Raw genomic sequence first — 22,122 nt, 5'->3', positions numbered from 1 at the left:
TACTATTTCAGGAGGTGCACAGACCCTTTTTGATACCCCCATGTCCTCCTATATTTGAAGATTCTGATTCAAACCAACCTCCTTAAGAAACTGAGGCCCCAATTTCGGATGACTTTCCCCAGTGCCAGTCAACGGGCACACCAGCAGAGTCCGGATGAAGCCCAGTTCTTCCGATCTCCCCCAACACGCACACAAACCGCACTGAGGTGGAGGAGGTGAGAGAATGGTTTTAATCAATACTTAACACTTCAGTACCTCAGGGTTACTGGCTTATCTCCTGATAAGCCCTCAGGAGTCTTACTTATAGCAAAACCTCTAGGCCTTTACTGTGGAGTGGCCTTTGTGACGCTCAAGTCCAAGGACCTCATGAGTGAACCTTTCCAATCAAAGGAAATCAAGGAACTCAAGGCCTCCACAGCCGGCCTAGGGAGTCACGTAAGTCACCCTGGAGGTGTGAATAGAAATGTCTTGGCTCAGCCCTGGGTCCCAAGCATACAGCAGTTGGCAAGGAAGAGTGTTCAGTGCAATAACAGGCAATGCTACTCATATACCCTCCACTCTGAGGAAATAACCTCTATTTAGAGACTAAACAAAGTCAGGTGCCTCTTGCAAGTCTAAAAAAGAAAAGAAGCTACAAAGGTTGCCCACCAAAGAACCTAATCATCTCAGTCGATATTCATTTGTGAACTCCTCCTCTCACTAGACACTAAGAGATTATCTGCTTAACGTTCAATAGTTTTTTGTTTGTTTGTTTGAGACACAGTCTCACTGTGTCGCCCAGGTTGGAGTGCAGAGGCGCGATCTCAGCTCACTGCAAGCTCTGCCTCCCAGGTTCACACCATTCTCCTGCCTCAGCCTCCCAAGCAGCTGGGACTACAGACGTGCACTACCACGCCCGGCTAATTTTTGTATTTTTAATAGAGAGAGGGTTTCGCCATGTTGGCCAGGCTGGTCTCAAACTCCTGGCCTCAAGTGATCCATCCACCTCGGCCTCCCAAAGTGCTGGGACTACAGACGTGCACCACCACGCCCGGCCTCAATAGAATTTTCAAGAAAGGAACACAGGGTTATGAGAGCACTTGAACAGGACCATGGAGCTTTTGTAGAAGACCTTTCACATTGCAAGCTAAAGTCAACTGTGGCCCCTCTCATAATGACTTTCAGTTGTCTTCAAATAGTTTAACAAAGGTTTTTTGTTTGTTTTTAAGTACTATAAACAAGAGAGACAGAACCCTACAACTGATAACAAAGTCCCCAGGAACAGTGAGAGAGAGAGATCCAGGACCTCCAAGAGAATTGATGGGGTTAATGTGAGTCAAAAGCACGATGAGTCACATCAGGGGGACAGGCCCACTGGCAGCGAGATAACTTCAGAAACTGGAGTAGGTGTGAGCCTGGGAGCCAGCAGGCAGAAAACTCGGAAAGGCTGGCATGCTCACGTGAAAGGGATTAGAGAGACCTGGATACGCTCGGAGTCTAAGGCCCTCAGGCCTTAACTGTGCCAGCTGGGAAGATTACATATACAAAAAGGCATCCTCCCTTACCCACGTGGTCCAATCAAAGCACCCAGCCTCTTATAAGGGCTTTGTGGCTCATTAAAGGTAAAGTTCAAATAGGCACCAGGGCCCTAGACGCACAGTCCTTGGGTCCTGGGAGCCAAAAGTTACCCTGCAATCTCTGCCAATGTTACAACAAACTTAAGTCACAGCCTAAGTAGGTCAAGCATTTAATCCTAAAAATGTTCTCCAAAGGAGGATGGAGGGCTAGAGGTAACACAGAACTCAAAATACCATCTTTCTGACAAGGGGCTACCCCAACGCGGCTACCAACCACACCCCTGATGAGCAAGGAGAAAGGCATTTTAGGGAACACCCAACTTCCTCCCTTAAAAATGTCGCTTTGCTTTTAATATCAAACTCAGTGCCAGAAGTCGCCAAAGTGGGGGCGAGGTTCTCCCAACCCAAGGCCGGCGGGCTCATGTCCGGCCGGAGTCACAGTGGGCGAGCGCCCCTTATCAGCGAGCCCAGATGCCCATACGTGGCCCACTTCTTCCGCCGGGGCCAGCCCGGAGCTCAGAGGGAAGGCGGGGGCGCCCCAGGCTACCGCCCTGCCAGCCCCTTCCACGCGCTGCCACCTACCGCAGTGCTGCCCGCCTCATTGCACTAGGCTGCCGTGAGCGCGATGGAGAACCGGGTCCCGCGCGCTAGTCGGCGGAGGGAAACTGAGGCGATCAAAGACGCATGAGCACCCGACCGCGCCCTAGCTGCGAGACAGCCTGGGGGCCGGACCGTGGGGTCCGGGGGTGGGGCTTCGCTGTGCCGGGGCGGGGCCGCGCTGTGCCGGGGCGGGGCCGCGCTGTGCCGGGGCGGGGCCGCGCTGTGCCGGGGCGGGGCCGCGCTGTGCCGGGCGGACCCTACCAGTTCATTGACTGGAGGCTGGAGTCCGCCTCTGCGGAGCTTCCTACTCAATCAGCTGTGCAAGTCGTGTTGCTAGAGCGAGGACCGGCCTATTCTCGGTTGAGTAAACGAACCACGCAGCAACGCCAGAGTGTGATGTCGAGAAGAGGCGCGGCCCCGCCTGGTGGAACTTGTCTCCTTTATCCTTGATCCCCGCGTCTTGGCTTCGTCTGTTCTTACCCTGGGCTGCACATTGGAATCTCCTGGGCAGCTTTCCAAAATACTGATACTTGGCCGGGCGCGGTGGCTCACGCCTGTAATCCCAGCACTTTGGAAGGCCTAGGCGGGCAGATCACCTGAGGTCAGGAGTTCCAGACCAGTCTGGCCAACATGGCGAAACCCCGTCTCTACTAAAAATACAAAAATTAGCCGGGCGTGGTGGCAGACGCCTGTAATCCCAGCTACTCGGGGGACAGACACAAGTATCGCTTGAACCCGGGAGGCGGAGGTTGCGGTGAGCGGAGATCGCACCACTACACTTCAGCTTGGGCGTCAGAAGGAGACTCTGTCTCAACAACAACAAAAAAACCCTGATGCTTGAGACCCACTGGCTGGAGATTCTGGTTTAGTCCTGGGCGCGGTCTGGGCTTCGGGATGATGTCTAAGGGTGCCCCCAGGTGATGCTAATGTAACCAAAGGCTAAGAACCACTGACCTAAAGGGAAAAACATTGTTCGTCTTCTCTTCTCGGCCTGACCCCTAATGTTTGACATCTTGGCCGAGCTAGAGAGATTCAAGGCCAGAGCGTTTAAGATTCTTTCACCCTACGACCTAATTCTCCATTTCTTTCAATGGTTATTACTGACTTGCTTGCATTGTGCCAGGCACTATTGCAGAGATTGGGGTTACAAAAAGAAAAAAAGGACAAAAATCCCCGCCCTTAAGGCGCTTGCCTGTTGATAAGGAAGGAAAACAAATCAACAAACAAGTTAGCAAATAACATGATTTCTTTCTTTCTTTTTTTTTTTTTTTTTTTTTTTTTGAGACGGAGTTTCGCTCTTTTTGCCCAGGCTGGAGTGCAGTGGCGCGATCTCAGCTCACCGCAACCTCCGCCTCCCGGGTTCACGCCATTCTCCTGCCTCAGCCTCCCGAGTAGCTGGGATTACAGGCATACACCACTGTGCCTGGCTAATTTTTGTATTTTTAGTAGAGACAGGGTTTCGCCATGTTGGCCAGGCTGGTCTTGAACTCCCGACCTCAGGTGATCCACCCACCTCGGCCTCCCAAAGTGCTGGGATTACAGGCGTGAGCCACCGCGCCCGGCCAACATGATTTCAAATATAGTAAAGCAGTTTAAAGGAGAAATAAGGTAATGAGTGGGGATCTTTTGAGAATATAAGCAAGTCGTGCTTTGCCTCTAAAGATGGCAATTTCCTAAAAGGCAAGGGCCATATGCTTTTTCACAATACCTCATGCTAAGTAAAAATGTATTGATTTGAATTAAGCTAGATTTCTGTTTTGAATCACTTCATGAGTTACACATGGAGCATGGTCTTCAGCTTTCTCTTTCTACCAAATTTTCCCTGCTTTTATCAATCTCACATCTGGAAGACACCCCTTTTAGCCGACAAGGATCTCTCCTTCATTTTTGTTCACATTGTCTGTACCTTTTCAGTGATTGTCTTGTTGGTTTTGTGTCAGCCATATTTCTTTATACTCTACCACACCTAACACAGAGGGCAATAAATATTGTATTGAATTATACTATGTTTGTTCTTCTTTTTACTTGAACTTTTCTTAGAAGCAATAGGAGGCTCAGGGAGAAAAAATAAGTATAAGAGAGAATTTTTTGTAAATGGTATAATAGGTAGGTACAGTTTATAGTTTTTCCTGCAACCGAGTCACCTTCCATCAATTTCCAAATTATAAAGACACATTCTCATCAATATAATAAACACCATCGATGTTGGCTGGAACAGCCGAAACCAAGGACTTAATGCCATGCAGATGCCATCTCTCTATTGCTTATCTTTGCTTTCCTTTGCATACTGGCTTCATTCGTTTTTCACTCTATGTAATGGCATTCTCCATATGGCAATAGAAGCTCCTGAACTTTACATCTTACAACAACAGCCACACACATACAGACTGACCCAAATTTCTACGGCCCAAGTACAAAAAAATTCTGAGAAGAGATTCATTGGTTCAATTTGGATCAAGTACATACTCCTGGACTAGCCAACTGTGGCATCGGGGTAAGGAACCCTTGCCCTGACTTACCAGGAACTGCCTCACCCAGACTCATGGCCAGGTACTGGGTCACAATCTACTAACACGGCTATTTCCATAAGTAACTGTACAGATGGGGATACGGAGCACCTTCTTAGAAAAGGAGTACGGAGGCCAGGCGCGGTGGCTCACGTCTGTAATCCCAGAACTTTGGGAGGCTGAGGCAACTGGATCACCTGACGTCAGGAGTTCAATACCGGGCTGGCCAACATGGTGAGACCCCTGTCTCTACTAAAAATACAAAAATTATCTGACTGTGGTGGTGGGCACCTGTAATCCCAGCTACTCGGGAGGCTGAGGCAGGAGAATCACTTGAACCTGGGAGGCGGAGGTTGCACTGAGCTGAGATCACGCCACTGCACTCCAGCCTGGGCAACAGAGACTCCATCTCAAAAAAGAAAAAAAAAAAAAAAAAAGGAAAGAAAAGAAGAGGAGTACGGAGCAGCCAACCACATAGATGTCCACTACAGAGGTTAAAGAGGGAAAAAAATGATCACATCACTTAGCCCACCTACCTTAGTTCTAACTTCAGGGAACCCCTGCTAGACCCAGCCTGCCTAGCATTCATCCACGAGTCTCTAATTATCTCAATTGGCAGCATGCATAAAATTCTTTTTTTTTTTTTTTTTTTTTGAGACGGAGTCTCGCTCTGTCACCCAGGCTGGAGTGCTGTGGCCGGATCTCAGCTCACTGCAAGCTCCGCCTCCCGGGTTCACGCCATTCTCCTGCCTCAGCCTCCTGAGTAGCTGGGACTACAGGCGCCCGCCACCTCACCCGGCTAGTTTTTTTGTATTTTTTAGTAGAGACAGGGTTTCACCGTGTTAGCCAGGATGGTCTCGATCTCCTGACCTCGTGATCCGCCTGTCTCGGCCTCCCAAAGTGCTGGGATTACAGGCTTGAGCCACCGCGCCCGGCCAGCATGCATAAAATTCTTAAAACAGCTTAGCAACTCTGATTTCTGTGTGTGTTGTTGTTGTCGTCGTTATTGTCAAGCATATATGCTATAACACATTTTGGATAGCAGGGAAGGAAGGGGAAATGGTCACAAAATCAGAACAGGAAACGTACAACGATTGTATAGTGGCGAGAATCACTGTCCTTAAGTAACAGGTTCTCTAACCAATGTTTTTGTTTCCTGTTATGTTCTATTAGTTCTATTTTAATATGGTCTCAGGGTAACAGAGATGGTATCAATTGTGTAATTAAAAGTTACCTAATCATGCACTGACAGATACATAAGATATTATTAATGTCATTATTACAAGTAAAACAATAAAATCAAATAACAAGGTTGGAAAGCAGTATCCCAGCACTTTGGGAGGCTGAGGTGGGAGGAGATCGCTTAAGAACAGGAGCTCAAGACCAGCCTGGTCAACATAGCAAGACCCCATGTCTTAAAAAAAAAAAATTGTTTAAATCAAACAACAAAACCTAACAAGGCATTGTCAGTTCTTTTTTTTTTTTTTGAGACAGAGTCTCGCTGTGTTGCCAGGCTGGAGTGCAGTGGCATAGTCTCCACTCACTGCAACCTCCACCTCCTGGGTTCAAGCGATTCTCCTGCCTCAGCCTCCTGAGTAGCTGGGATTACAGGCATACGCCACCACGCCCAGCTAATTTTTGTGTTTTTAGTAGAGATGGGGTTTCACCATGTTAGCCAGGCTGGTCTTGAATTCCTGACCTCGTGATCCACCCGCCTCAGCCTCCCGAAGTGCTGGGATTACAGGCGTGAGCCACCACACCTGGCCAATGGCATTGTCAGTTCAAGCTAGTATTATGAGTGAAAAATATCCAGTTACCATCTTTCCTTGGGCTGCTGAACAATATATACTTTTGGATATCTGATTTAGGTAGAAAATGTTCCCGGAAAACTGTCATCAACTTTCAAACAAAGTGATTCAAACTACGATTTCAACAGGACAGAGAAACTTTTTAAAAACATCTCTTATTTCCTGAATTATTCAGATTATACAAAAGGATCCACAATAAGGTTAGGAGGGGAGGGCCAGGTACGGTGGCTCATGCCTGTAATCCCAGCACTTTGAAGCTTGAGGCAGGCAGATCACCTGAGGTCAGGAGTTCGAGACCCGCCTGGCCAACATGGCAAAACCCCATCTCTACTAAAAGTACAAAAAATGAGCAGGGCATGCTGTCATATGCCTGTACTCCCTGCTACTTGGGAGGCTGAGGCAGGAGAATTGCTTGAACCCGGGAGGCAGAGGTTGCAGTGAGCCAAGATCATGCCACTGCACTCAGAGCCTGAGCAACAGAGGGAGACTCCATCTCAAAATACAAATAATAATAGTAATAATAAAGTTAGGAGGGGAGAAGGAAACAATGTAAAAGTATTTTCCAGCTGGACACCGTGGCTCACCGCTGTAATCCCAGCACTTTGTGAGGCCGAGGCGGATGGATCACAAGGTCAGGAGTTTGAGACCAGCCTGGCCAATATGGTGAAACCCTGTCTCTACAAAAAATTCAAAATTAGCTGGGCATGGTGGCACAAACATGTAGTACCAGCTGCTCAGGAGGCTGAGGCAGGAGAATCACTCGAACCCAGGAAGCGGAGATTGCAGTGAGCCAAGATCATGCCACTGCACTCCAGCCTGGGTGACAGGGCGAGACTGTCCCCAAAAAAAAGTATTTTCCACCCTAACGTTAAAGAAAAAAACAGAAAGACTAGTGGGCTGTTACATGAATGTGCTTAGTTTTTTTGTTCGTTTGTTTGTTTGTTTGTTTTTTGAGACAGAGTCTCGCTCTTGTCACCCAGGCTGGAGTGCAGTGGCCCAGTCTCGGCTCACTGCAACCTCCGCCTCCTGGGTTCAAGCGATTCTCCTCCCTCAGCCTCCTGATTAGCTGGAACTACAAGTGCCTGCCACCATGCCCGGCTAATTTTTGTAATTTTGTGGCCCCCAGATCCACTTTTATGACTGCTTTTCAAATCCAAGTGTTGAAAGGTTCTCGTCCAGGAGGCTGAGGCAGGAGAATCACTTGAACCCAAGGAGGCAGAGGTTGCAGTAAGCCGAGATCGTGCCATTGCACTTCAGCCTGGGCAACAGAGCAAGACTCCATCTCAAAAAAAAAAAAAAAAAAAAGAGAGAAAGGTTCTTGTCTTTAGAAATACTTTTCCCGGCTGGCGCAGTGGCTCACGCCTGTAATCCTAACATTTTGGGAGGCTGCAGCAGGTGGATCACTTGAGGTCAGGAGTTCGAGACCAGCCTGACCAACATGGTGAAACCCTGTCTCTACTAAAAATACAAAAATCAGTCAGGCACGGTGGTGCACAACTGTAATCTCAGCTACTCAGGAGGCTGAGGCAGGAGAATTGCTTGAACCCCGGAGGCAGAGGTTGTAGTGAGCTGAGACCACGCCTTTGCACTCCAGCCTGGGTAACGAGAGCAAAATTCGATCTCAAAAAACAAACAAAAAATGCTTTTCCCGCTAACAATTTTCTCTTGCTTAAAAATGGCAAACATGGCCAGGCACGGTGGCTCACGCCTGTAATCCCAGCACTTTGGGAGGCTGAGGAGGGTAGATCACTTGAGGTCCGAAGTTCGAGACCAGCCTGGTCAACATGGTGAAACCCTGTCTCTGCTAAAAATACAAAAATTAGCCGGCCGTGGTGGCGCATGCCTGTAGTCCCAGCTGCTTGGGTGACTGAGGCAGGAGAATTGCTTGAACCTGGGAGGCAGAGGTTGCAGTGAGTCGAGATCGCGTCACTGCACTCCAACCTGGGCGATGAAGCAAAACTCCATCTCCAAAAAAAAAAAGAAGGAAAGAAAGAAAAAGGCAAACATTTAAAACATGTAATACTATTATTAACATAGGATCAGAGGGTATTTGTAAGAACAGAACATCTGCATTTCAGGGTGTCACCTTCAATAAAGCTGTCTCTTTCAATAATATAGGGATACAGAGTCAGATGTACAAAAGGTTTATTGGGGGCAATGCCTATAAAACATAAAAGGGAGAGGGAACAGGACCAGACAGGGAACACCTTTAGTTCATGATGTTCTCAGGACTAAAACCTGAGAAAGGAGAGGGGCCAGGAAAGATATTTGGGTAGGAGGAGCCTTGGACTGCAGTGCAGCTCTGAGAAAGCCTAGGCCTGTGAAACAGAGAGTGCTGGTGCAAAGATTGCCCTCCCGAAGAGTCCCGTACTGGCCAGAAGTGGTGAGCCCTTGTACCACGGCAGTGCCTGGCCTTTGCTTTGAGGCTGTCTGGGAAGCATGTAGCCTCAGCTTGAAAGCTGAGGCAGATCCTGATGGCTGTCTGCTAACTCTACCCCTTGTGGCAGGTTCTCTGCTGAAGGGAGATCTGAGTGGGACACCTCCACGGCTAGCACGGGTCACCCCCTGCACTGCACAGATCGATTTCTCCATACACATTCAGGGAACTCCTCCATGGTTCCCATGGGTCTCTCTTCCTGAAGGGTAACTCAGAAGAGGGAGGTTAGTAGGACTAACTACAGCCCCTGTCACTACAGTTGGTATTGGAGTCACAGTTGGTTCTCATCTTGTCTCTCCTCTACCATGTATTTTAAATGCCCCTCACCTCTAGCTTTCCTGAAGGTGTAACCCAAACCCTCATTCCTGGGAGGTCTGAGCCCCTGGTAATCATATCCATTTCACACCAGGGTTGCCGCACGTGTCCATTCGCAGTCACAACCAGGCAAAGGAATACCAAGAAGTGCCCAACTAGATTGATCACCCAAGTTCCACACACATTTCTCTCTGCCTCATTGTACAACAGCAGCCTCTTCCTGCTGATTGAGAGCAAGTATCCCTGCCAAGGTGCTGACTCCTTGGCCATAAGAAGTCCAAAGGCCTGGCCACACCCACACTTGTGTCCACTGGCAAGAATGTGCCCCTTTGCAGAACAGAACCTTGAACCCTGCAGAGCCCACAGTTGCAAATTCAGGAAACATGAGTCCCCCTGTGGGCCATTAGAAATGATGGTAATTGGAGGCCAGGTGCAGTGGCTCAAGCCTGTAATCGCAGCACTTTGGGAGGCTGAGGTGGGCGGATCACTTGAGGCCAGGAGTTCAAGAGTAGCCTGGCCAAAGTGGCGAAACCCCATCTCTACTAAAAATACAAAACTTAGCCAGGCATGGTGGCACGCGCTTGTAGTCCCAGCTACTTGGGAGACTGAGGCATGAGAATCACTTGAACCCGAGAGGTGGAGGTTGCAGTGGGCCGAAATCACACCACTGCACTCCAGACCGGGCGACAGAGTGAGACTCTGTCTCAAAAAAAAAAAAAAAAAGTATTCTCTTGCTGGCCTTGAAGAAGAAAGAAGTTATACAATTGCAAGAAAATGAATTCTGCCAACAACCAAATGAACTTAGAAGACAGACCCCAGCCCCAGCTGACACCTTGATTCCAGCCTTGGAGACCCTGAACAGAGGACTCGGCTAAGCTATGCCCAGACTCTTGACCCACAGAAACTCTAAGGTAATAAACATGTGTTGTTTATGCCACTAAATTTGTGTTAATTTGTTACCTAGCAATAGAACATGAATATAGTGCCTATATTTCATCCTGGAGGGTGGTACCCCATACTTGCAGAGTCTTGTCTCCAAGCCGGCACTTCAGTTACACCTTCAGCAGATCATTCAAATGCTCTGTTAGGATGGCTACTTGTGAAGGCTGTGGTATATGATATGAACGATGAATCCTATTGGTCAGGACCTGCTCCCACTCCGCCTTCATGATGAAGCAGGTCTCCTCAGATGCCATCTGGTGTGAGAATCCAGGCCTGTGGATCAGGCATTCCAAAAACCCCAGGATAATCATGGTAAATGAGGCCCTACAGGTAGGAAAGGCAGTCATACTTAGAGAAAATACTGATTCCTGTGCCAGCAAATCTCTGGCTCTTCTCAGGTGCAGTGGCTCATGCCTGTAATCCCAGCACTTTGGGAGGCCAAGGCAGGTGGATCAGTTGAGGTCAGGAGTTCAAGACCAGCCTGGTCAACTGGTGAAACCCCACCTCTATAAAAATACAAAAATTAGCCGGTCATGGTAGCATGTGCCTGTAATCCCAGCTACTCAGGAGGATAAGGCAGGAGAATCACTTGAACCCAGGAGGTGGAGGTTGCAGTGAAGCAAGATCGGGCCACTGTACTCCAGTCTGGGGGGTAGAGGAGATTCAGTCTCAATAAATAAATAAACAAATAAATATTTTTTTTAAATCGCTGGCCCTTCTAAAGTAGTACGGTCCAATGTCATCAACTTGCCAATTAGCTTGTGAGTCTCCTTGAAGAAGAGTGCCATGTCAGGGGACTTGGCATTGGTCTCTGATGGCAGGTTGGACATTCAAAGGTGGTAGTAACCAGATGAACCTTCGTAAGTGGGAGTCCATGCTGTTGAGCCCAGGAGGCCTGAGAACCTGGGGAAGGCACTGGTGCAAGTCCCTGAAGCTATGAGTGTCCCTAAAGTCTAATTGCAAACACAGCAGGCATAATTGCACTCCCAGATATGATGAAGCCCTGTGCTTGGGGGCCAGTCGCCAAGTCAACATGCAGACTGCCAGTTCAGAAAAAGGACAGCAAATGAGCAATTAATGTAAATGTCTACTGGATTAAAAACCCAGTTAAAAACAATATTGCTGGCCGGGTGCAGTGGCTCACACCTGTAATCCCAACAGTTTGGGAGGTCAAGGCGAGCGGATCACCTGAGGTCGGGAGTTCGAAACCAGCCTGACCAACATGGAGAAACCCCATCTCTACTAAAAATACAAAATTAGCCGGGTGTGGCGTCACATGCCTGTAATCCCAGCTACTCGGGAGGCTGAAGCAGGAGAATCACTTAAACCCGGGAGGTGGAGGTTGCGGTGAGCCAAGATCGTACCATTGCACTCCAGCCTAGGCAACAAGAGCAAAACTCGGTCTCAAAAAAATAAAAAAATAAAAAAATATTGCTCCATATACAGTTGTGCCTAGTAGCTCAGGAGACTACCATCAAGTCCATTTTTAAAATGTGGTTTTCTCGGGCAGGCGCAGTAGCTGATGCTTGTAATTCCAGAACTTTGGGAGGCCGAGGTGGATAGATCAGCTGAGGCCAGGCAGTCAAGACCAGCCTGGCCAACATGGCGAAACCCCATCTCTTTTTTTTTTTTTTTTTTTTTTTTTTTTTTTTTTTTTTTTTTTTTTTTTTTTTTTTGAGACGGAGTCTCGCTCTGCCGCCCAGGCTGGAGTGCAGTGGCCGGATCTCAGCTCACTGCAAGCTCCGCCTCCCGGGTTCACGCCATTCTCCTGCCTCAGCCTCCCGAGTAGTTGGGACTACAGGCGCCCGCCACCGCGCCCGGCTAGTTTTTTGTATTTTTTAGTAGAGACGGGGTTTCACCGTGTTAGCCAGGATGGTCTCGATCTCCTGACCTCGTGATCCGCCCGTCTCGGCCTCCCAAAGTGCTGGGATTACAGGCTTGAGCCACCGCGCCCGGCCCCGAAACCCCATCTCTACTGAAAATACAACAACAACAAAAAATTAGCCAGGCGTGGTGGTGCACACCGGTAATCCCAGCTACTCGGGAGGGTGAGGCATGAAAACTGCTTGAACCTGGGAGGCGGAGGTTGCAGTGAGCCTCGATTGTGCCACTGCACTCCAGCCTGGGCAACGGAGTGAGACTCCTTCTCAAAAAAAAAAAAAGTAAAAAAGCGGTTTTCTGAAATGTCATGTAACATTACCTGATTATCTGACCCCGTACCGTCTATCATCATTTGACTGGGGATGGAGGTGAGGAAAGAAGTGAGATCAAGACATGAAACAATTTTGCTGGACTCAGCTCAGCGATGATGCAAACTTTACATTTCAGAGCTCTAAGGGACCTGGAAAACTATCCTATTCCTTCTCTCCTCTCCTCATATACAAATGTTTTTGTAAATTTTTGTACAACTTTTTAAACAATGAGGCTGGGCATGGTGGCTCACACCTATAATCCCAACAATTTGGAAGGCCAAGGCGGGAGGATCACCTGAGCCCAGGAGTTCAAGACCAGCCTGGGCAACGTAATGAGACCTCGTCTCTACAAAAAATACAAAAATTAGCCAGGCACGGCGGCCCATGCCTGTGGTCCCAGCTACTTGAAAGGCTGAGACAGGAGGATCACTTGAGCCCAGGAGGTCCAAGCTGCAGTGAACTGTGATAGCATTCCAGCCTGGGCGATAAAGCGAGACTGCATCTCAAAAACCAAACAAACAATGTTTTTAACAAGGAAAATATGACTTAGTGAACTTAAAAGACTTGCCTAAGGCCATAATGGCAGAACCAGAACTATAATCCAAGGCTCCTAAAAGCCAGCCAAGACATTTTTCAGCCCCCTACATCATCTCTCAAGAGCTATGAATATACACAACAGCAATTTGCATGGCTAAGCACATGTTCTGAGAAAAGAGAACATGTTTTCCAATTGGTAAATCAAGCTGCAACTTTTAGAAAAGAAAGATACAATACAAAAAGAAAGAAAAAGGAATCAAACTTTTTACAATAATCAGTTAAGCAAGTTTTTTTATGATTTGAGGCAGAGATGAATCAGAAAATTCCACACTGCTCTCCCCTCTGACTCTGAGGGCTATTTTTACGGAAGTGACCTAAGATGCTTATAGTAATATAATAAGAGTCAAACGTTTCCTGGCAGCCAATCTAGAAAAAAGAATAGAATATTGGAATTGGCAACAACCCTATAAGAACAGGTTCAGGCTGGGTGTGGTGGCTCACGCCTGTAATCCCAGCACTTTGGGAGGCCAAAGTGGGAGGATCACTGGATCTCAGGAGTTTGAGACCAGCCTGGGCAATATAGTGAGACCCTGTCTCTACAAAATAAAATAAAATAAAATAAAATAAAATAGCCGGGTGTGGTGGCGCATACCTGGGGTCCCAACTACTCAAAAGGCTGAGGTGGGAGGATCACTTGAGCCCAGAGGTTGAGGCTACAGTGATCTGTGATCATACCACTGCATTCCAGCCTGGGCAACAGAGTGAGACTGTGTCAAAAAAAAAAAAACAGGTTCAGCAAACCTGACCCCTAAAGTAGAAATGCCTTTTTGTAACCCTTTTTCCAGACGCTCCCCATTCTTTAGGGCAGTTCTGTTGGGGTATTCTTGTTATTAAACATTTTTCTTTACATGGAGCTAATATCTGCTTCCTGGAACTGCCCCTGATATGACACAGAATAAGTCTAAGTCTAGTCCCACTGTCTTTTTTTTTTTTTTTTTTGAGATGGAGTCTTGCTTTGTTGCCCAGGCTGGAGTGCAGTGGCGTGATCTCGGCTCACTGCAACCTCCGCCTCCCGGGTTCAAGCGATTCTCCTGCCTCAGCCTCCCGAGTAGCTAGGACTACAGGTGCATGCCACCATGCCTGGCTAATTTTTTGTATTTTCAGTAGAGACGGGGTTTCACCATGTTAGCCAAGATGGTCTCGATCTCCTGACCTTCTGATCCACCCACCTCAGCCTCCCAAAGTGCTGGGATTACAGGCATGAGCCACCACGCCTGGCCTAGTCCCACTTTCTTGTACAAGCCTTCAAGTTTAAATCTTTGCCATGTTACTCCTTTCCTTTCATCTTCTTGAGTTCAGTTAAATATTGCCAGTTCCTTCAATGACACAGTGGTTTGCAGCCCTAAACCAGAGTAGTCGTCCTCCAAGGCTGTTTAAGGCACGTATTCTACAAACACGAATGCAGGATGCTGCTATATGCCATTCCATGTGCCTGGGGGAGGATGTCCACCCCGACATTGTAATGAGAAAAAATAACTCCGCTTCTCAGTCCAGACATTGGGTAAATGTTAGTAGATGTACAGAACAGGTGCATATTATTCCATACCCTCCCACCCCAATCCTCTATTCCATGATCATCTCAACTCCTTGCCTCTCATGGCACTTGGGAGATTGAGGATTGATCAATCCCTGATTGTTACTGATGTCTGATGCCCAGCCTATAACTGATCTCACTACTTACTTCCCTTCACTTGTGACTAATTATAGAAGCAGTTATATCAAGCAGGGCCAGGGTCAGGAACAGGATGTGGCAAGTGAGGCATTTGCCTTGAATGCAAATTTGATTTTTCTAATATTCCATTGAAATATTATTTATCTTGATTATTGGGGGGTTTGCACCCCTTTAAATTCTGCACAGGTGAATGTCTCACTTGCCTCTTCCTAATCTCGGCCCTGATTCATGGTTGGATTGACCAGTGAGACCAAGAACCAAGAGCTTGGACTAACCAAGAGGTCAGAGTTCATTTTGAGTGATAGCCCTCCTATTCAGCTAGAAGAGAGATTTATCTGATTTCCCTTAAACCTCCCACACACAGAGAAATTGTCAGATTTCATCAGAGCAGGGGCCATAGGTCCATATATCACCTCCCACCAGAGTGCCAGCCCCTGATGTACCTTTCTGTCCTATTCCAGGGCTTAGATATCTAACTCGTGAACCACTAGGCAAGAAGAAGTCAGAATACAAGAAAAATACTGACGGTTGAAGGCACCAATATTGGAATCCTCCATTGCTGATGACCAGGTTAGTCCCAAGGCCTTTTGGTTAAAAGTAATGAATTTTTCAAGTGAAAGGTGATAGGGCTGGTTACATTTGGGGTCAGCAAAGTCATAAAGAATATCACCAGAAGCAACTCTTACTAGTTGGTTTGTTTTGTTGTTGTCGTTGTTTTGAGACAGAGTTTCACTCTTGTTGCCCAGGCTGCAGTGTGATGGCACAATCTCGGCTCACTGCAACCTCCGGCTCCTGAGTTCAAGTGATTCTCCTGCTTCAGCCTCCCAAGTAGCTGGGATTACAGGCACCCACCACCATGCCCGGCTAACTTTTATATTTTTAGTAGAGATGGGGTTTTACCATATTGGCCAAGCTAGTCTCGAACTGCAGACCTCAAGTGATTCACCTGCCTCAGCTTCCCAAAGTGCTGGGATTACAGGTATGAGCCACTACGCACGCCCGGGCACTAGTTGGTATTTTTAAAAGGGGTTCCTATTGAATTTCTATATTGTTGTTTAACATAATTAGTAAAAATCTGCCAGGGTAAAAATTACAGGATTGGGCCAGGTACAGTGGCTTATTCCCGTAATCCCAGCACTTTAGGGGGCTGAGGCGGGTGGATCACTTGAGGTCAGGAGTTCGAGACCAGCCTGGCCAACAGGATGAAACCCCATCTCTACCAAAAATACAAAAATTAGTTGAGTGTGGTGGCACACGCCTGTAGTCCCAGCTACTTGGGAGGCTGAGACAGGAGAATTGCTTGAACCTGGGAGGCAGAGGTTGCAGTGAGCCAAGATTGTGCCACTGCACTCCAGACTAGGTGACAGAGTAAGATACCGTCTAAAAAAAAAAAAACTGACCAAATAATAGTATGAATAGTATTGTTTATTGAGCACTAACTCCTTAAATAAGCACTAATCTTATTTAATACAACAACTGTATGAGGTCAGTATTACCATTTTATAGATAAGGAAATTGTGGTTTAGAGACATTAAGTAACTCTCCAAAAAGTCAAATGGCCAGCAATTGATAGCTAGCACACATCTACCAAATATTAGGTTGGTGCAAAAATAATTGCAGTTTTTGCCACTGAAAGTAATGACCAAATAAAAAAAAGTAATGGCTATTATCAGATGTGTAATTAGTTGTGTCCTTCTCCACCAGAGGGCGCAGTCCTGCACCCGAGACATGCCGTGAAAAACTGATAATGGGGTAGATTTGAAAGTAGGCTCATGACCCCAGTCATTGGTAACAGCAATCAGTGGTGGAATCAGGGGATTCTGAAGTCAGAGGACTCAAACTTGGAAATGAGAAATCATCTAGAAATCTAGATGATCACGGGGCCTCAAACTGGAATATTCAAGTTCCCTTTCATGTACATATTCAGCATTCTCCAAGCCTTCAGACAATATTTCTCCCTTTTTGGTTTGTCGCCCCATGGGGACAAGTGTATTCTACATTTATTTTTACTCTGGTAAATTATAAAGTAATGAATGACAGATAGTTCTAACTTAATTGACAGGCTCCCCACCAACATTGCAAATAAAATGACTTGAAAATTGTCATCTCAGAACCCTATGTCTGCATTTAATTTTCGTAATCTAGGACTCTTTTCTATCGAAAGCCAGTAAATAAGGAAACTTTATTTCCACTTCTTTCTACTGTACTTTGGCAAAAATCGATTCTGGACTTCTTACTACTATTTCATTGTGTCCTTTCAGGTGGATGTGAGTCTGTCTCATTTATTGGTTACATCCTTACACATGTATCATTCTTACCCATCTCTTAGTCCAGTCTACCATGGAAACAGTAAGTGATGACAGGACAGTAATAAGCATGAAATTCAAAACCAGAAGGGTGAGCTGATGCTGGAGCTACAGGGTCATTATTGTCTGCAACTGGAGTGGACCATTCCTGCTGTCTTGTCCTTGGTATGGCACTGACATAAAGATACAGTAAGACTGAAAGTAAAGATTAGGAAAAAGGCTTATCAGGTAAATACTTACAAAAATAAAGGTGTACTGGCTGGGCACAGTGGCTCACACCTGTAATCCCAGCACTTTGGGAGGCTGAGGCAGGCGGATCATGAGGTCAGGAAATCAAGACCAGCCTGGCCAACATAGTAAAACCCCATCTCTATAAAAATACAAAAACTTAGCTGGGCGTGGTGACAGGAGCCTGTAATCCCAGTTACTCAGGAGGCTGAGGCAGGAGAATCGCTTGAACCTGGGAGGCTGACGTTGCAGTGAGCTGGAATTGTGCCACTGTACTCCAGCTGGGTGACATAACATAAAAACTTTGAACTTGCTTGTACTCAATAACATAGTCTCAGTTTAAAACGCATTGATAAATTTGACTTTTTTTTTTTTTTTTTTTTTTTGAGACAGGGTCTCACTCTTTTGCCCAGGTTGGAGTGCAGTGGCAGTATCACAGGTCACTGCATCCTCAACTTCCTGGACTCAAGGAATCCTCCCACCTCAGCCTGCTGAGTAGCTGGGACCACATGTGTGCACCACCATGCCCAACTAATTTTTTAAATTTTTAGTAGAGACAGGGTCTGCCATGTTGCCCAGGTTAGTCTCAAACTCCTGGACTCAAGAGATCCTCCCACCTCGACCTCCCAAGTGCTGAGATTACAGGCATGAGCCACTGCACCTAGCCAAACTTGACTACTTTAAATTGAAAGACTTCCATATGACCAAAGACACTATTGACAAAAAAGTATCCTAGCCACAGATTCAGTACATGTCTGTAACAAAAATAACAAAAGGGGAGGGATTAGAATAATGAATTAAATAAAAGGGCTACTACAAATGAATAAGAAAAAGAAAAACAAGGCAATCAAAAATGGACAAAAGTCAGCCCAGTGTGGTGGCTCACGTCTGTAATTCCAGCAGTTTGGGAGGCCAAAGTAGGCAGATCACCTGAGCTCAGGAGTTCAAGACAAGCCTGGTCAACACGGTGAAACCCCATCTCTACTAAAAATACAAAACAAATTAGCTGGGTGTGGTGGCGGGCACCTGTAATCCCAGCTACTCGGGAGGCTGAGGCAGGAGAATCACTTGAGAGGCAGGGAGAATCACCTGGGAGGCAGAGGTTGCGGGGAGCTGAGATCATGCCACTACACTCCAGCCTGGGTAACAGAGCGAGACTCTGTCTCAAAGAAAAAAAGGACAAAAGTCATAAGTTAGAATTTTACAGAAGAAGAAAAATATATGGCCAATAAACATATGAAAAGATCACTATCACATTAATCAAATTTAAACCATGATAAGATACCATTTCATACCCATCAGATAAGCAAAACCAAAAGGTCTGAAAATATCAACTATTGGTGATAACGGAGAGCACCAAGAATTCTCATTCACTGCTAGTGCAGGCTGTAAATTGGTATGATCACCTTGGAAAACAAGTTAGCACTATTTCACAAAGTTGAACACGTGTATACCCTGTGACCCAGCATTCCAGTCTTAGGTAAATACCCTATAAATTCTTGCTCCTGTACACAAGGACATACACAAGAATGTTGTTTCAAACAACATTGTTTGAAATGGCCAAAGAAAGGGAAAACAAGGCCAGGCGCAGTGGCTCATGCCTGTAATCCCAGCCCTTTGGGAGGCCAAGGCGGGCGGATTGCCTGAACTCAGGAGTTCGAAACCAGCCTGGGCAATATGGTGAAACCCCATCTCTACTAAAAATACAAACATTTAGCCGGGCGTGGTGGCAGGTGCCTGTAATCCCAGTTACTTGGGAGGCTGAGGCAGGAGAATCAATTGAACATGGGAGGTGGAGGTTACAGTAAGCTGAGATCACACCACTGCATTCCAGCCTGGGCAACAGAGTGAGACTCCATCAAGGAAGGAAGGAAGGAAGGAAGGAAGGAAGGAAGGAAGGAAGGAAGGAAGGAAGGAAGGAAGGAAGGAAGGAAGGAAGGAAGGAAGGGAGGGAGGGAGGGAGGGAGGGAGGGAGGGAGGGAGGGAGGGAGGGAGGGAGGGAGGGAAAAAGGAATGAAGGAAGAAAGGAAAGAAGGAAAGAGAAAGAAAGAAAAGAAAAGAAAGAAAGAGAGAGAAAAGAAAAAGAGAACGAAAGAAAGAAATTAGGGAGGGAGGGAGGGAAGGAAAAGAAGAAAGAAGAAAGAGGGAGGGAGGGATGAAGGGAGGAAGGAAGGAAGGAAAGAAGGAAGGAAGGAAGGAAGGGAAAAGAAAGAAAGAGAAAACAAATCTAAATGTCCATCGACAGGAATTTTTTTAACTTTGAATGCTCCAAGGAATGATTTTTAATCCAATTAATTCATAATGCATTACCAAATCAGTTTCAAGGTCAGTACTCCTTCCTTGGATAGATTTCAAATGGATAGATTCATATATGAATACGTGTAAACACTCTAAATAAGGGACAGGCTACCCTGCACGGTTGGTGTCATTAACTGGAAAAAGCTGTGTGGCTCTTTGTCTCCCACAGGGGCTCACAGGGTTGAAATGCTTGTTGAGTTTACCATGGTTCAGACACTGGCCCTCTGATATGCAAGTCTGAAACTTGATTTGTCACTTCAGTAAAGGTAAATCTATGTGTCTAGGAGGACTCACATTAGCGAAGAGACTGATATATGAAATTAGAATATCAATTTCTTTCTTTTTTTTTTGAGACAGGGTCTCTCAGTAGGTCAACGCAGGCTCAGGTGCAGTCACGGCTCACTGCAGCCTCAACCTCCCAAGCTCAAGCAATCCTCCCACTTTAGCCTCCCAAGTAGCTGGGACCACAGGTGCGCACCACCATGCCCAGCTAATTTTTTAAATGACTTTTGTAGAGATGAGGTTTCCCTATGTGATCCAGGCTGGTCTCGAACTCCTATGCTCAAGTGATCCTCACATCTTGGCCTCCTGGGATTACGGGACTGAGCCACCACACCTGGCCTCAATTTTTTTTTTTTTTTTTGAGACGGAGTCTCTCTCTGTCACCCAGGCTGGAGTGCAATGGCGCGATCTCAGCTCACTGCAACCTCCACCTCCTGGGTTCAAGCGATTCTCCTGCCTCAGCCTCCTGAGTAGCTGGGGTTATAGGCACATGACACCATGTCCAGCTAATTTTTATATTTTTTAGTAGATTTGGGGTTTCACCATGTTGGTCAGGCTGGTCTAGAAGTCCTGACCTTGTGATCCACCCACCTCGGCCTCCCAAAGTGCTGGGATTACAGGTGTGAGCCACCACACCCAGAGTTTTTTTGTTTTTGTTTTTGTTTTTTTGAGACAGGGTCTCACTCTCTCGCCCAGACTGGAATGCAGAGGTGGAATCTCAGTTCACCAAAACTTCTGCTTCCTAGGCTCAAGCAATTCTCCTGCCTCCGCCTCCTAAGTAGCTGGGATTACAGGCACACACCACCACTGTCTGGCTAATTTTTGTATTTTTAGTAGAGATGGGGTTTCACCATGTTGGCCAGGCTGGTCTCAAACTCCTGACCTCAGGTGATTCACCTGCCTCAGCCTCCCAAAGTCCTGGGATTACAGGCGTGAGCCACCGCGCCCTGGCTGCCCCACTAATTTTTTTTTTTTTTTTTTTTTTGTATTTTTAGTCTAGACGAGGTTTCACCATGTTGGCCAGGCTAATTTTGAACTCCTGACCTCAAGTGATCAGCTCGCCTCAGCCTCCCAAAGTGCTAGGATTACAGGTATGAGCCACTGTGCCTGGCCACTTCTACAAAAGTTATAAACCCCATAATACATGCCCATTACTTTCACCCTAGATAGTTAAATATCTTTTAAAGATGTTAAAAGCAAGAAAAATATATTTTCTATTTACCCACACATTTGCCATTTCTGGTGCTCTTCATTCCTTTGTGTAAATTCAAGTGTCCATCCGGTATAATTTTCTGTCAGTCTGAACAACTTCCTTTAGCATTTCTCATAGTACAGTTTTAGTGATGAATTCTTTTGCCTTTAGCTTTCCTGAAATATGAATCCATTTTTAGGTTATGCCTTCGTTTTTGGAGAACATTTTCACTGCATATAAAAGTCTAGGCTGACAGTGTTTTTCTTTCAGCTCATTAAAGATGTCATTCCACCATCTCCGATTTGCATTGTTTTTGATGAGAAACCAGTCGTCAGTCTCATCTTTAAAATTTTCTCTCAATCAGGCCAGGCATGGTGGCTCATGCCCGTAATCCCAACACTTTGGGAGGCTAGGGTTGGTGGATCACTTGAGGTCAGGAGTTCAAGACCAGCCTGGCCAGCATGGTGAAACCCTGACTCTACTAAAATAAAAAAATTAGCCGGGGATGGTGGCGCATGCCTGTAATCCCAGCTCCTCAGGAGGCTGAGGCAGGAGAATTGCTTGAGCCTGGGAAGCAGAGGTAGCAGTGAGCCAAGATCGCGCCACTGCACTCCAGCCTGGGTGACAGAGCGAGACTGCATCTCAAAAAAAAAAAAAAAAAAAAAAATCTCTAATCACTGGTTTTCAAAAATTTGATTCTGAAATGCATTGTGGTTTCCTTTGTGTTTATGCAGCTTGGCATTCACTGGGATTCTTAGATGTGTTAATTTATAGTCTTCAATATATTTGGCACATTCTAAATGTAGAATGAGAATTACAAAACTGAGAATTGTATTGCACTAATATATATTACAGAAAGTAAATAAAGAGTGCTTAACTACTATTCACAGGTACTTAACTATTTTTTGTTTTGTTTGTTTTGTTTTGTTTTGTTTTGTCTTTTTGAGACAGAGTCTCGGTCTGTCGCCCAGGCTGGGGCACAGCGGTGCCATCTTGGCTCACTGCAAGCTCCGCCTCCGGGGTTCACGCCATTCTCCTGCCTCAGCCTCCTGAGTAGCAGGGACTACAGGCACCTGCCACCACGCCCGGCTAATTTTTTTTGTATTTTTTAGTAGAGACAGGGTTTCAACGTGTTAGCCAGGATGGTCTCCATCTCCTGACCTCGTGATCCACCCGCCTCGGCCTCCCAG

The 22,122-nt window shown here is 46.5% G+C and overlaps 1 protein-coding gene and 1 long non-coding RNA gene across 5 annotated transcripts in view; both read right to left on the bottom strand.

Annotated features, from left to right (window-relative positions):
* LOC105478287 (acyl-CoA thioesterase 9) overlaps window positions 1–2,296 on the bottom strand; it is a 42,305-nt gene extending 40,009 nt beyond the window's left edge. For all 3 annotated transcript variants that reach the window (XM_071088936.1, XM_071088937.1, XM_071088939.1), the window contains exon 1: window positions 2,139–2,296. In XM_071088936.1, coding sequence (XP_070945037.1) covers window positions 2,139–2,158 — 20 coding nt within the window. In that variant the 5' untranslated portion in view covers window positions 2,159–2,296. The remainder of the gene's footprint in view (window positions 1–2,138) is intronic.
* Window positions 2,297–10,119: 7,823 nt separating this feature from the next.
* The window catches only part of LOC105478230 (uncharacterized), a 32,933-nt gene continuing 20,930 nt past the window's right edge, over window positions 10,120–22,122 (bottom strand). Inside the window, exons 4-5 of one of the 2 annotated variants that reach the window (XR_011618340.1) lie at window positions 20,963–21,108; window positions 10,120–10,489 (exon numbers count right to left, since the gene is read on the bottom strand). This is a non-coding gene — a long non-coding RNA (uncharacterized lncRNA). The remainder of the gene's footprint in view (window positions 10,490–20,962; window positions 21,109–22,122) is intronic. The other variant, XR_011618341.1, reaches the window with a different exon arrangement.

This window comes from Macaca nemestrina, chromosome X (assembly GCF_043159975.1).
Source record: "Macaca nemestrina isolate mMacNem1 chromosome X, mMacNem.hap1, whole genome shotgun sequence".
In the NCBI taxonomy this organism is placed as follows: Eukaryota; Metazoa; Chordata; class Mammalia; order Primates; family Cercopithecidae; genus Macaca; species Macaca nemestrina.
Note: the sequence above shows the minus strand (reverse complement) of the source record. Positions and strands in the feature narration are given on the sequence as shown.